Source organism: Leptopilina heterotoma, unplaced genomic scaffold (assembly GCF_015476425.1).
Source record: "Leptopilina heterotoma isolate Lh14 unplaced genomic scaffold, ASM1547642v1 Lhet_26, whole genome shotgun sequence".
NCBI classification, from domain to species: domain Eukaryota; kingdom Metazoa; phylum Arthropoda; class Insecta; order Hymenoptera; family Figitidae; genus Leptopilina; species Leptopilina heterotoma.
Window position 1 is genome coordinate 3,407,770 of NW_025110969.1, and position 16,334 is coordinate 3,424,103.

The 16,334-nt window shown below is 24.5% G+C and overlaps 2 protein-coding genes across 6 annotated transcripts in view; one reads left to right on the top strand and one right to left on the bottom strand.

Annotated features, from left to right (window-relative positions):
• The window catches only part of LOC122503404 (14 kDa phosphohistidine phosphatase-like), a 323,366-nt gene that overhangs the window by 41,367 nt on the left and 265,665 nt on the right, over nt 1–16,334 (top strand). The gene's annotated exons all lie outside the window — the stretch shown is intronic.
• LOC122503402 (arrestin, lateral eye-like) overlaps nt 1–16,334 on the bottom strand; it is a 253,422-nt gene that overhangs the window by 27,305 nt on the left and 209,783 nt on the right. For all 4 annotated transcript variants that reach the window (XM_043613922.1, XM_043613925.1, XM_043613924.1 and 1 more), the window contains exon 6: nt 12,947–13,094. In XM_043613922.1, coding sequence (XP_043469857.1) covers nt 12,947–13,094 — 148 coding nt within the window. The remainder of the gene's footprint in view (nt 1–12,946; nt 13,095–16,334) is intronic.

A 16,334-nucleotide genomic window follows, 5' to 3' on the forward strand; every position in this document is an offset into this window, starting at 1 on the left:
TTCAGAAATTTTCAGTTTCATTTTCAATTAAATTTTCTAACTGACAAATATAATTTATAAACATTTTTTACCTTTATTTTTAAAAAAAACTTTGAATTTTATTAAACCATTGAAATTAGGAAATAGAATTGATGCAAATTATATCCTTATGAAAATTGAGAATTTTCTAAAAAAAATATTAAGAAACGGGAATATCTAATTTTTTTCTTCCCAAAAGAAAAAAATGATTTTGTAAACAATATTGTTATTGAGAAGTAAAAATTATTTCTTACTTCTTAATAATAATTTTTTACCAAATTAACAATTTTCTTGTATTTTTTATAAATAAAAAAGAGAATAATTTGCATAATAATTTAGATTAGTCAAACGAAATGGGTATATTTTTTGTTTGTTAGTAATAATTTTTAAAAAATTTTCTAATTTGCAATATTATTTTATTATAAATCATGAAAAATACCTGCATTCTACTAATTTGTTAGTAAAATTTACTAATTCAAAAGCAAAAAGTCAGTCACTAATTTCAAGATGTCGATCAAAATTCTAAAAATTGTTGAATTTACACTAAAAATCTGCATTTGAACATAAATGGGTTAACTTATCTTGCAAAAAATTCCAAACATTAGATTAATTCGTCAAGAATGTAATGAATTATTATTCTTCAGGTTATTATTGACTATTCAGAAGTTTATGAGTTCCAGGAAATACTGATTACGAATTTATGAGTTCATGAATTATATAAGAAATATATAACTTTTCAGGGGTGCGATAAATTTTTATGAAGTTGTGCATTCTTAAGCAATAATCCATAAATTTTGTAAAAGAATAAAAAATGTTTTGTGACACGTGTGTAATAAATTTAGAAATTGTTTTTTTTTCCAGAGTTCTCTAAATCGAAGGAGACTGTACCTAATATATGGCTTTTATTTCCTCGAGACACAATGTTCAATAACTTTCAATTTTATAGATTTTCATTTTTTTCGATTTTTAATTGAATATTAGCTGTATTGTCAATAATATGATGATTTCAAAGTGGAGATTAATTCATTGTTCTCTTCATTTATATAAAATATAATCGTGTTTAATATACGGATTAGTATTTTTCTGATGAATGTCAATTTGAAAGCAAATGTAAAGCCGACCGTAGCAATTGAATGCAATGTATTCAATACAACCTCGGTCCTTTGAGTTCCTTTTGGAACTTATTTGAATGCTTTTCAATTTTCCCAAGCTTCTGTACTCTTGAATATAAATATATATGTACACATATAAAATGTAGATTTTTATAAGTCGATTTATTGAATCCTCGATGGTACTACAAAAACGTAATACTCCAGCTTTCATTTTTATCTTTCTTTCATGGGCGAAGGTCACTTTCTATGTATATATTATATAAAACAATTTTCCAGGGTTGGTAATTTTTATATAACACGCAAAATGCATGTATAAAGTAGATAAAGTTTTTATCTTAAGCGTTTCTAACTTATTATGCTAATAATGATCAAAATAAAAAAAAGATATTATTTTACAGTAGCTTTATATTTTATAATTCCGTAATTTGAATAATTTTTTTTAATTAATTTTTTATTCTTTTTTTTTACTGAAAATTTACATGATGTTCTTAGGATCAAATATAAATTGATTTTAAAATTGAGTTTTCTCAGTTCTGAAGGTAAAACTTATTAATGAGCTCCGTTTCTGGCTTCGTCGTGATTTAGATAATAATTATTTCTCTCTTGCTGTTAGATTCGAGATATCTAGTTTCACCCTTTAGAATTCTGTGTATTTTGCGTTCAAAGCGATTCAAAAGCAGATTTATACATTACCGAGTAATAAAGGCTATTAGAGCAAATAGAGTTTCAAGTACTTCACTGTTTACATTTAGAGGCTTATTCTTGAATTAAGCTTAAACTATAAATTGATAAATTACCCTGATTAATTCAACGGCTTTGGATTTTTGTAATTGTATAAAAGATGAAAATGAACCTCAAAAAATTTTTAAAGTGATACTTGAATTAATTTTAAATAAATTAACAAAGATTAAGTGAGACTTCTTTCTAAAGTATGGCATTTGTGAATGACTATAAAGTCAATGTAGGAATTTTGAGTTAATGATAAAATCAACTTTTAAGTTTGAATCAAACATAAAATTTTTAAACCTATTTTTTGTTTTAACCAAAAACAGAATATATGTTTGAATTAAACATAAACATGGTGCTGAAATTGCCACCCAGTTATCAGCACTCACTTAATTTTAAAGTTAAATATTTTTTTCTTTAAAACCAACATAAAATTTTGAAATAATAAGTTGTTGCTGATAACTGGGTGCTAGTTTTAGCTTTATAAAAAATATTTAACTTTAAAAATTAATATCAAAAATAAAGTGGGTGCCAGTTTCAGCTTCATGAATTAAACATAATTATCCAAACTGATAATATTTTTGAATCAAATCAGTAGATACTTTCATATATATTAGGATTAATCTTATAAACTGATTTTAATTAAACAAAATCACTTAAAATTATTTTTGTATTTGAATAAAGTATAACGTTTTTTCAGTTTAGTGCGTCTCAACGGAAGGTTAAGTTTTTTTCAAAAGTGGGTCATATTCGTTTATAGGTTTATGAGTATTTAGATATCTATTAATTATGGACATTGACTCTCCAATGAACAGTACAGCATATTTTGTCCCACGTACTTCAAAAAATAATAACTTTCTTAAATCTCAACAGATCAAGTTCAAAAAGGTCTGATTTTGAAGAGAATGCATGCAGTTTAAAAATTATTACTCTTTTTGGAATACACCTCTTTAAAGAGGCCAAATTCATAAAATTTGAAAAAAACGCTATAAATTTTACGCAGCTTTCAATATATTACTTTTGCTTTTGGGATCGTTGATTTAATGTAGCGAAATATTTTTCTAAAAACGCGCAGAAAAAGGCCTGAAAAGGACTGATTGAAAATGATACTTTTGCTTTTTGGGTCGCTGATTACGAATTATTGAATGTAGTAAAATATTTTTCTAAAAACGCTCAAAGAAAAGGCCGGAAAAGGATTGATTGAAAATGATTTTAATTCCATTTAACGAAAGAAAAGTCCTAAACAGAACAGAGTGAATTTTATTTATTAGTATTTAAACGTGGCACACTCTGCAGCACTGGAATATGTTTATATTTATTCTATAATTTCGTATCTGACACCGGAATAAAAATGTGATTTTCTGAATTTGTGGAACTGCTGGTGCATTTTTGAATCGCAAATTCACTGTTTTTAATCGTTCCGTGATATCTAGAAACGTTATAAAAAAGTTATGTTTGTTATATTGCTTTTTGCCCAAGCATAAAGATCATGAGGTGTTAAGACGCTGTTAAGTGATGATGTTTGGAGATTAGCTCTTCTTGTCTGAATTTTCATAGCAGCTCCTATTCCGTCATAAGGGTTTTTCCATGGGCCACTCAGCTTTCATTCCAAAATCTGAATGTTGCTTCATGAGATCGGTCATGTTAAATTTATTTTTAAAATGCTGCTTGGCTCTATCAGAAACTTAGATAATTTTCCTTACTTCATGACTTTTTTAATGTGTTCAGTAAAACAAGAATTGCAGATGAATATAGATATATTGCAACTGAATCATGACTTTAGCAGCCTAAAAGAATGATCACATTTTCGTCACAAAATTTTCCATCTTTACAATAATAATAATAAACCACTGTGTACACAGTAACTTGATTATTATTGTAGTTGAATGCTTGTACAGCATCTTGCACAATAGTAGACATAATTTTAGTTTCTGTGGTTGCTCTGTCAGTTGTGCAGCATGAGCTACTTACAATTTTGATGCAACACACGCAACAAACCGTCGGTTTGGTCTGTCGCGCAATCTCCCCTTTGATAAATTTATATTTAATTGATAACTCATTGAACAGTAGAGGCATTTAGTTAAATTATTAAAAAGCTATTTTCGTAATCACTTGTCGCAATTTTGCGTGCAGATCTCTTAAATAAAATTATTCTTTTTTGTTTTAAAACTTTTCTTCCATTAATCAAGACTGATTTTTTTTATTTTTCATTCTGCTATTGTCATCATCTTCATAGAAATTTATTACTTTATTTATATCAGCTTCTGACACTGCTTTTCCGACTTTTAGCTTAGGTCTCGAAAGAGTGAGGTACAATTTTTTCAAATCTTTTGTTTTTCTAACAGATTTAGGGCTGGTTTAGATTGTGTTGCGACGATAGTAATGTATAAACGGATTTAAAATGCTGCACAAAAAGATTATAAATTTGAAGACGTGTGTCACCAGATTCATCCCTGTAAAACATGTGTTGGATTTCAAGTGGAATTCAAGTGAGCAGTCTTTTTAGAATAAACAAGATTTTTTATTTTGTGAATGAACTAAGCAGGGCTCGAACTAGGTCCGTAAATCCCGTAAAAGTCCGTAACTTTGCTTAAAGTCCGTAAAAGTCCGTTTTTTTGAAAAAAGGTCCGTAAAGTCCGTAATTCGATTGAAAAAGGTCCGTAAAGTACGTAAATTATACGATATAATTTGGATAATTTTAGAGAAATTACAAATGATTGAAGGAATTCAATTATTTTCAAAAGTAATAAAATTCTTCGCAAAAATTCAATTATGTTCAAAATTTTTTAAAAATTCTCGTCAAAATTTCAATTATCTTTAGAAATAATTAAATTCTTCTCCGAAATATCAATTATTTTCAAAAATTTTAATAAAATTCTTAGAAAAATTTCAATTATTTTCAAAATTTTTCCTCAATTCAATGATTTTTAATAGGTATCTATACTATTCTAATAAAATTTTCCAAAAGAATTCAATTATTTAAAAAAAATCTACTAAAATTCTACACAAACCTTTAATTAGTTTCAAAAAATAATAAAAATTGTACAGGAATTTCATTATTTACAAATTTTTTTTATAAATTTCTTCGCAATATTCAATTATTTTCATAAATAATAAAATTTTTACAGGTATTTAATTTTTTTGGCAAATAATAAAATTCTTATTAGGAATTCAATTATTTTAATAAATAATAAAGCTAATTGCAGAATTTCAATTATTTTTAATACAATTTTAATCGAATTCCTCGAAAAATGTAATTATTCTTAAAAATTTTATTAAAATTTATCAAAGAAATTTAATTATTTTAATAACCTTTGCTACAATTTATTTATTACAATTTAAATATTATTTTTAATAAATTTTTAATTAAATTTCTTTAAAGAATAATATTATTGCATTCAGAATTTTTAATGCAATTCTTTGCGTAAATTATTAATTATCTTTATAAATAATAAAATTCTTCTCTAAAATTGAATTATTTTCAAAACATTTAATAAATTTCTTGGCAAAATTTTAATTATTTTCAAAAATTTTCCCTAATTTAATTATTTTTAATATCTACTATTTTAATAAAATTTTGCAAAAGAATTCAAATTATTTGAAAATTGATTGATACAATTCTTTAAAAGAATTCAATTTTAAGAAACATATGTAATTATTCAATAAATTGTTTTTTTTGTATTTAAATAATGAAATTCTCGTAGAATTTTCTGATAAAAATTGATTTAAAAATAATTAAATTTTGAAAAGGTTTCAGATTCAAATCTTTGAAAATTTGAATTTTTCATATTTTTAACTAACAATTCTGTGGAATTAATTTTTTTGAGAAATTTTAATTGCGGATTTTTTTTATATTATTTGAAGTTTTTATTTTTTAATACATATTTAATTGAAGAATTTAAAAATAATTGAAATTTCGTAAGATTGAATATTGTAAAGAAATGGATTTGAAAATTGTCAAAGAACTTTTTCGAAAATTATTAAAAATAATCGATTTTAAGAAGAATTTTAGTTAAAAATTCTTGAAAATAATAATTGAATTGATAATAATTTTATCACTCTATCTTTAATTATTATAAAACATGAAGTAATCGATCGCTTCGAGTCGAAGACTCGGAGTTATCGATATCTTCATGTTTTTTAGTTATGAAAAAATCTAATTTATAGTTTTAAGTAAAATGTTCTCTTATATATTTTTGTCAGTAATTGGTCCGTAAATGGTCCGTAAATGGTCCGTAATTTTTCATTTTTGGTCCGTAAAGTCCGTATTTTTAAATACTTTCACTGGTTCGAGCCCTGACTAAGGTGTAAATTTTGATGAATTGTCATATTTTAATGGTATCCATCTTTAAAAATTATTAAACGAAAGTTCATAAACATTAGTAACATCATTATCAACATTCTCATCACATAATAGTAAATTCCAATTAGTAGAATTTAGGAGGATAACAATGCCATCAATATTTGCATTTTTAAAATCATATACCACAACGAAACTTTGCGAATAATCGTAATTAAAGATATTTTCAGTGCTAGAAAGAACATTAATGAGTAATGGAGGGTGATAATTACCTAATGGCAATATGTATCGTTAGAGGCCATCCATAAATTACCTAAAATTCTTTTGCAAATTGAAACCCCACCATTTTTTTATGTCAGACACTGTTACATACATTAGCACCAATGTTTCTACTGGTCGTAACAAAAAGCTAGACCCCACCATCCCCTTAAAGACTTACTTAATTTGTCAATGACTTTTTACATTAATTGAATATTTTTTGAAAAATTTACTTTTATTTTTTACAATTGGTTATAAATACTTTAGGAGGTGTTTTCTGAAGTCATAAGAAGTTAAAAAATACAATAAAAAAAATAACATTTTTTTAAATTCTAAAGTGTACCTTAAACGTCAGTCTCATATTTTTGTGTTGTCTACACACCAGTGAAAAGTACAAATATTCTTTATACCAAGTTTTTCTAAATCCTGTATTCGGAAGTATTGTTTGAGTTTGTGAATTCATAATTAACACAAGGAAAATTTACGAGGATCATAAGTCATAATTGTCAACCTGCAATTACTTAGAAGCTAATTTGCCTGCGAAAAGCCTATTGTATTTAGACGATGCAAACTAAGAAGGACCATCCGCTGTTCCAAGGTGTAATATAAGAGACCACTAGACTCAGATATTAGAAAGTTCGTGCATCATTTTAATCTTTTTCAATTTTACGTTCATTTTAAAAATACACATTGTTCAAATAGAATTATTTCTTGATTATTTACCAAACTCCGTCCCAATTTTGATTTTCACTAATTAAAATTAAATCGGGAAACACTAGGGAATATAATAATTGGGTTAGTTCGACGTAACAATTGGTTAAATGAGATTTTTATTAATTGAAGACCTCCACGGAATAACGATCTATGACACATTTTACAATAAATGCAATTGTAATGAAAATATGTGCACGTATTATTGAATTTTGAGTCTAAATGAATGAAATGGTATAATTAAATAAATAGAGAATATCATTTATTTATTGGTTTTCATTAGATATTAAAGTAGAAATAACGATTTATGGTATAATTCAAAGTTGAAAATTGCAAGCATTTTTAAATGTGCCATAGATCGTTATTCCGTGGAGGTCTTCAATTATAAATTCTGTTAAATAAAAATATTGTTTAAATTAACAAAATTTTTTAAATAAATTTACCAATGGAAAATTTTTCTACCATTCTATACGTTTATTTTCTATTTTATGAGTTAGTTTTTCTGTTTATTGTCGAGGAGAGTTCGTGGGTCATCATATAGGTCAACTTTAATTAATATGTTCATTTACTTCAGTGTTTTATTTTTAGTAACTTTAGACAATTTATGGAACTATTTAGCAATCTTGTTTTGCAGAATATATACATATTAATTTTATGAGTCCGCTGTTTTTCCATAAAATACACTCTTTCCAAATGTTTTCAATTTAGAGTTATCTTTTTTTCAGACGTTTATATAATTTACAAATAAAAATAATTTTTTTCTCAAATTTTTAACAAATTGGAAAAAAATTTTAAACAACTGTAGTTATTTAAATAAATGTTAGTCATCAATGATATGCTAAAAATGGAAGTTATTACTTTCAAGAATAATAAGAAAATGAAATCTCTTATTTCGTGAAATTTCAGTGTTTCGTTTCTTTATTAAATGTTTGCAAGTATAAATGACAGAGAGAAAAATAGAAATAATGAGAAAAATATGATATCCGCTTGGTATTAATAAAGACTCTCTTTTTAATTTAACAGGCAAGTGCAAATGGAAATATTAAATGAACTCATTTAGTTTTATTTATAATTTTTGTTGATTCATTTTTGCGTTAACAATATATGCGACACATAATCTTCGAAATGTTAATTTACAGTTTCGCATTTGTCTATAAATGCATAGATGCATACTCATATGACAAATAAATTTTGTGGTTCTAGGTGAAACGATTGCGAACTTCTTTTAAAAAATTTTAGTTTGTGCAATATTTTTTTCATTAAAATAATAATAATAAAATAAAATATTGACAAATTTATATTACAAAAATAATGTTGTAAATTTTTATGTTTTATAACTTTGGCATATTTTTGTTCGACAGAAGATTTTTCTTTTGTATGTGAAATCAACGTACCATTAAAGTTTAAATATTTTGAATAAGAACTAACATTTAGGTAATAAATTTGTTTTGCGTCAAATCCATGAGTTTATGTGAGTTTATGATAGTTAAAAACAAAAACGCCCCACCTACCAGAATTAGTTACATTCAAAACTTGTTCGACTCGATTTGAATAACAAATATACGAAGTTTCAACCACACAGTAATGAATGACTTTTTTTACATCAGGGCCCATGGACTATAGAAACTGTTTTTTAATTGAAAAAAATGAAAGTTTTTTTTTAAGAACAAACAGCAACACATATTAGACTATAGCCATATTTTCTAAACAGTGTGCTTCAAGGAAATAATAATAGATAAATAATAGAATTTGGAATAATAGTAGGTATGTAAATAAGTTACAATCAAGTGATAAGAAATAAAAAACACGGTAAATCGTGAGGTGTTAAAATAACACCACAATGGATTTAAATAATCTGCAACACAAAATTAACACCAAAATTAATTAATTAAAAAACCTGGAAAAGTCAGGGAATTAAATTAATTTTAATCAAAATCCTATGGAAAATTATTATTCTCTAAAGTCATTGTTTATTCTTGAAATCTAATTTTACTTAAATATTTCAAACTTAATTCAATTTTTAAAGAGTCGCGTTTACAATTTTCATAAGTAGATGAACTTCAAAAGATTTTAATTACAAATTTTGTAAAATTTCAATTTTAAATGAATTTAATTAGAAATTTTAAAACACCTAGATTTTTAAAAAATTTTAATAACTAAAATTCTTCTGAAATTAGTTAAATTTTTTAATATATAGGTATATTTAATTGATTATTAAAATTAATAGATTCATAGAAAAAATTTAGTTAAAACGACTAAAACAAATTGAATTTTGAAGCAGTTACAAATGATTGCAAAAATTCAATTATTATCAAAAGTATAGTAAAATTATTTTTAGAAATTCAAATATTTTCAAAAATTTTACAAAAATTCTTAGCAAAATTTTCATTATTTACAAAAATTTCCTCATTTCAATGATTTTTAATATCTACTATGTACTTTAATTAAAATTTCCAAAAGAATTAAATTAGTTAAAAAATATTTTGATAAAAGTCTACGCAAACATTTCATTATTTTCATAAATAATAAAAATTTTACAGGAATTCAATTATTTTCATAAATAATAAAAATTTTTACAGGGATTCAATTATTTTCATGAATAATGAAACACATCGCAGACTTTCAATTATTTTCAATACAATTGCTCAAAAAATATAATTATTCTTAAAATTTTTATTAAAATTTATTAAAGAACTTCAATTATTTTAAAAACCTTTCCCTATATTTTCAATACATTTTTAATTAAATTTCCTCAAAGAATTAAATTATTTTAAAAAATTTGAATGAAATTCTTTGTAACAATTCAATTTCTTTTAGAATAATAAAATTCTTCTTAAAAATGTAATTAATTTAAAAAATTTGTCAAAATTCAATTATTTTCAATGTTTACTATTTCAATGAAATTTCACAAAAGAATTGAATTATTTAAAATGAAATTTTAATAAAATTCGTCTCAAGAATTAAATTATTTTCAGAAGTAATATAATTCTTCGCAGAAATTCAATTATGTTAAAAAATTTACAAAAACTCTCATCATAATTTCAATGACATATCTTTAAAAATAATAAATTTTTTTTCCAAAATTCAATTATTTTCAAAAATTTTAATAAAACTCTTCGTAGAAATTCAATTATGTTAAAAAATTTACAAAATTTCTCATCAAAATTTCAATTATCTTTATGAATAATAAAATTTTTCAACAAAATTCAATTATTTTTGAAAAATTTTTATAAAATTCTTAGCAGAATTTCAATTATTTTAAAATTTTTAATACGATTTTTATTAAATTTTTTAAAAAAATGAAATTATTCCTAAAAATTTTATTATAAAATTTGTCAAGAGAATTAAATTATTTAAAAATTTGTTGATAAAATTCTATATGAAAATTCAGTTTTAGGAAACATTCAATTATTTAATAAAATATTATAAAATTTAAGATTATAATTGAATATTGAAAGCATTACAACGTGGATTTTCAGAAATAATTTGAATTTGCAAAAGCTTTTAAATTAAAAACTTTTGAAAATTTGACTTTTCAACACTTTTAATTGACTTTACCCTTTCAGTCATAGTGGTCGATAAATCGACTACCTTTTGAGATGGTTGAAAAAAATATAAAAACCTATTAGATTTGCTTGAAACATGTTACTAGGGGGTTTTTGGGGTCGCTGATTACGAATCCGCTATTAGTTTTCAAAAATTAAAAATGGCGGATCCAATATGGCGGACGAATTTTAGAAAATTTAACAGATTTACTTGAAACTTGTTTCTTGGGGGTTATTGGGATCGCTGATCACAAATCTGAAGTCAGATTTTCAGAATTTAAAATGGCGGATCCAATATGGCCATATTGGATCCTATATTTTGAATTTTTAAAAACTAATACCACATTCGTTATCAGCGATCCCAATAACCCCGGAGTAACAAATTTCAAGTGAATTCGTTAAATTTTTTATAATTTGTCCATCATATTGGATACGCCATTTTGAATTTTAGAAATTTTGCAAATCTGACCCCAGATTCGTATTCAGCGACCCCAAAAACTCCCGAGTAACAAGTTTTAAGTAAATCCGTTTTATTTTTAAAAATTCGTCCGCCATATTCAATCCGCCATTTTAAATTTTAAAAATTTTGCAAATCTGACCCCATATTCGAATTCAGCGACCCCAAAAACCCTATTTACAATAGCGTTTGTAATATTTTGTCTATTATCCTAATTGCGTGACTGAAAGGGTTAAAGAAGAATTTTAGTTGAAAATTCTAGAACTGGATAAGTCAGGGAATTTTAAAACAGTAAAAGCGTGACGACAACACTGTAACTTACTAACTAACTTACAAACTTAATTACTAATTAACTCAATTAACTTACTAACTTATTAACTTAATTAACTTACTAACTTATTAACTTACTAATTTACTAACTTATTAAATTACTTAGTTACTAATTAACTTAGTAAGGTAGTAAGTAACTAAATTAAACAAGTTAGTTAGTTAGTTCGTTACTAAGTTAGATTACAGTAATTTAGCTTATTAGTAAGTTAGTTAGTTAATTAGTAAGTTGGTTTTGATTTAAAGTAAAATTTCAGTCATAGTAAGAAATAACACAAAAATGGATTATTTTAATCCTTTTTGGTGTTAATTTAATCTGCAACGCTTTTTAATACCTCACAGTTTACTGTGTAATAGTCTCGAAATTGTTAGGTTAAGTTGTAAAAATGTGTGGTTTTTGCGATGATGCTTTTCAATAGCGCGACGTTAAGTGCTATAGGTGCGACGTCGATTTTTGTAAGTTTATAAGTTGGTAGTAAACAACTGTCTTGAATTCCATTATAGAGAGAGAGAAAGTGTAAAAGTAAATAAATTATGTATAATTAAGTTACATTTACAATTATAACATAATATAATGATAACTTTCTATAACACAGAAAAAAATTGTAGTCATAATGTCTCCACTCCTTTCCACATACCCGGTAAAAACGAGTGTATTGAAATCGATTGAAATGATTACAAGTATAGCTGAATTCTTGAAATCATTTTAATCCAAACGAATAACATTTTTGTCCATCAATAAATTTATTCCAATCACAGTAATCTATTTGAACACACTTAAATTCAGTTGAATTCCTGTTAACATTTCAAATCTGTTAAAATGACGAAAAATGATATCAATTGAGGCCTTGGATCCAATAACTCGCCTGACGTTCGAAGGCACGCGCTAATACCAGTCGTGGCCCAGAGGCGCTCACTGCTCACTGACTGGCAGTTGCGCGTTCCTCCGAGCGTCGGGCGAGTTATTGGATCCAAGGCCTCAATTTAATCCAGTTTAATGCTTTCTGAAAATTTTAAAAAGTGAAATCATTTGAATCCTTTCTTGAACATAAACATTGTTAACATTTTAATTTTTTTGGATTGAAATGGATTAAACTGATTACAAATATGCTATGAATTCTCAATCATTTTAATCCAAACCAATGTCGTTTTCGTCCTTTTTGTGATATCATTTTAATTCATTTTAATACACACCTTCTTACCGGGTACTTAACTATCACAACATAATGGCGGATAATTTCAAGATTGATGCGATTCTATCGAAATTAATTTCTCGGGTGTTTTTGGGTCCGCTGAATTCGAAATTGAGAGCAGATTTTCAAAATTCAAAATGGTGGATCCAATATGTCGACCAAATTTTTTTTTAATGTTACCGGATTGGTCTAAAATGTTTACTTGTGTGTTTCTGGGTCTGCTCCAATCCTAATAAGTAGTGTTTACATTTGTGTTATTTCTGTGTAAAATAATGTAACTTATCGTTTATTTAACTCACCAACAAACACTCGGAAATTGTAGCTGGTGCCGATTGGTGCTCCATTGTATTCTTTCGCAGGAACTAGTTGAACTGATGGAGGTGATAATGGCATCAACGTCATTGTAAATGGATGTGCATTTCCTCCGTACTTCTCTATTAAATGGTTCTGAAAAAAACAATAATTTTCTTTTAATGGGTGATATATTTAAATTTTCTTATTTATCATTTAATTTTCTGAAGTGATTCGTTACAGAATATTTAGCTTTTTTCTTAGGATATTCATGTTCCTGCTTTCAATTTATATATGGTTTCCACAGGTCAGCGGGAATTCAGGGGAAAGTCAGGGATTTTTATTAAAAGTACTGAAAAAATTAAATTTTTAGAATTCATAAGAAAATTCTGAATTTTAGTGCGATATTATATTGTTTGATGAAAATCCATAATCTTAATTATTTAAAATCATCCATAATCTATTAATATTATGGATTTTCATCAAACAATATAATATTGCACTAAAATTATAAATCCAAACAAAATAACAGCACTATATTCTGAATTTTTGTTCAATATTTCAAAATTAATTGTATTTTAAAAGAATTGCATTTATCATCTTCATAAATGTGGATCAATTTCAAAAGGTATTAATTTGAAATTTTCTAAAATTTCAAATTTGAATGAATTTTATTCAAAATTTTAAAGAACTTATATTTTTTAAAAATTTTAATAATTCAAATTCTTCTGAAATCAGTTATATATTTAATACATATTCAGTTAATATTATAAAAAATAATGGAGTTAAAGAAGAATTTTAGTTTAAAACACTACAAAAAAATTAAAGTTCAAAATTTTTTTTTTAATTATCATGGAAATTTTAATTATCTTTATAAATAATAAAATTCTTGTCAAAATTTCAATTATTCTCAAACGTTTTCCTGAATTTAAAGAGTTTCAATAATATCTACTATTTTCATAAATTTTTCCAAAAGAATTCAATTACTCTGTAAAAAAGGGAGTTAAATTTTAACTCCCCAGGGGATTCTATAAAAGTCGCACCCATTGGAGAGTTAATGCCAGGGGAGTTAAATAAAGAGAGTTAAAATTTAACACCCAAATGCTAACTCCTTATGGAAAAAATAACTCGCGCGGGTGTTGAATGAAGGGAGTTAGAATTTAACTCTCTTTTGGAGTTGATTTTTAACTCGAAAAATTTAACTCCCAACTCCCGAGTCCGTTAACTCCCTAAATTTTTTACAGTGTATTTAAAAAATTTAAAAAAATTTAAAAATTAAATTTAATAAATTAAAAAAATTGTAATAAAATTCTACGCAAACATTTAATTATTTACGTAAATAATAAAACAGAAGAATTGAACAATTATTTTCAAATTTTTTATAAATTTTTTCGCAAAAATACAATTATTTTCTTAAATAATAAATTTTTTTGGTATGGGATTCCATTATTTTCTTAAATAATAAAATTCTTTTTAGAAATTCAATTATTTTCATAAATAATAAAACTCATCGCAGAGTTTTAAAAATTTTTTTACAAAATTCTTTATAAGCATTCAGTTTTAAGAAATATTCAATTATGCAATAAATTATTTATTTTTGTATTTAAATGATTGGATTCTCGTAGAATTTTCAAATTGAATATTATTTCAAGAATATTAACGCAATTCTTCGTTATATTTCAATTATTTTTAATTTTTTAATAAAATTTCTCGATGAAATTTAAATATTTTCAAAAATTTTTTTAAAATTCTGAAAACTTCCATTCTACGCGATAATTCAATTATCAGGGCTCGGATTGTGCGACTTTTTTGACTTTTTTTCGACTTTTCTCAGGAAATGTGACTTTTTTCGACTTTTTTGTGAAAAAATGCGACTAATCGACTTTTTCAAAATTTTTTTTAGTAAAATGCGACTGAAATTAAAATTTTTTTTTTTAAATTTAAAGGAAAAAGTTTGAGTCAAAAAAGTGTTCTGTTACTACATTTATTTCCAAATTTCTTTCAAATTTTTCGAAAACATCAATAACTTCTTTTTTAAATAAATATTTAATTATTATTTTTCCATAGGAATTAAAATTTTTCATAGATTCAAATTCAAACCTTTTTGAAATTAAACAACTTATAATAATTAAAGAGGATCGAGTGTTAAAATCATTATTTTATATTATAAGACTTTATAAAAAAAGTTTGTAATTATTTTTTATGAAAATAATTGAATTATTGGGAAGAAATTTATAAAACATTAGTAAGTAATTGAATTTTGCAGAAGAATTTTGATATTTACAAAGATAATTGAAATTTTGAGGAGAATTTAAAAAAAATTTTTATTATTTATGAAGATAATTAAAATTTTGACGAGAAATTTAAAAAAAATTAAAAATAATCGAATTTCTAGGATGAATTTTATTATTTATAAAGATAATTTAAATTTTGACAAAGAATTTTATTAAAATTTTTGCAAATAATTGAATTTCAGAGAAGAATTTTATTACTCTGAAAGATAATTGAAATTTTGAACAGATTTTTTTAAAAATGCTTAAAAGTAATTGAATTATAGCAGAGGAATTTTTATATTTATAAACATAATTGAAATTTTGAGAAGAATTTAAAAAAATTTTTTAAATTAATTTAATTTCTGCCAAGAATTTTCTTACTTCTGAAGATAATTGAATTTTGCAAAGAATTTTGGCAGAACTTTTGAAAATAATTAAATTTCCAGGATGAATTTTATTATTTATGAAGATAATGATAATTTTGACGAGAAATTTAAAGAAAATTTTGAAAATAATTGAATTTCTGTGATGAATTTTATTACTTTTGAAAATAATTGAATTTCTAGAATGAATTTTATTATTTATAAAGATAATTGAAATTTTGACAAGAATTTTATTAAAATTCTTTGCAAATAATTGAATTTTAGAGAAGAATTTTATTATTCACAAAGATAATTGAAATTTTTAATAGATTTTTTTTTTTAAAGTAATTGAATTTTGCAGAAGAATTTTGATAATTATGAAAATAATTGAATTTCTTTAAAGAATTTTCGTACTTTTGAAGATAATTGAATTTTGCAAAGAATTTTATTAGAATTTTTGAAAATAATTAAATTTTTATGATCAATTAATGTAGGAAATTATTTGCTGATGAAGAATTTTAATTAAGGAAGATTTCGACTATATCAGCAATTAGTGACATCTATTAGACGTCAATTGAACTCTTTGGTTTAGAGTCAGGTGTTATTCTTAAGATAATTATTCCGATATGGTTGTCGGTAAATAATTATATTTTTGAATTTAATTTTTGATCTGAAAAAATAAGCTGCGTGAACGACTGCACTGTGCATCTGTGAGGACTCGAACCCCAGTTAATAGCTGCCTTTCGCGGGACTAACGCCTA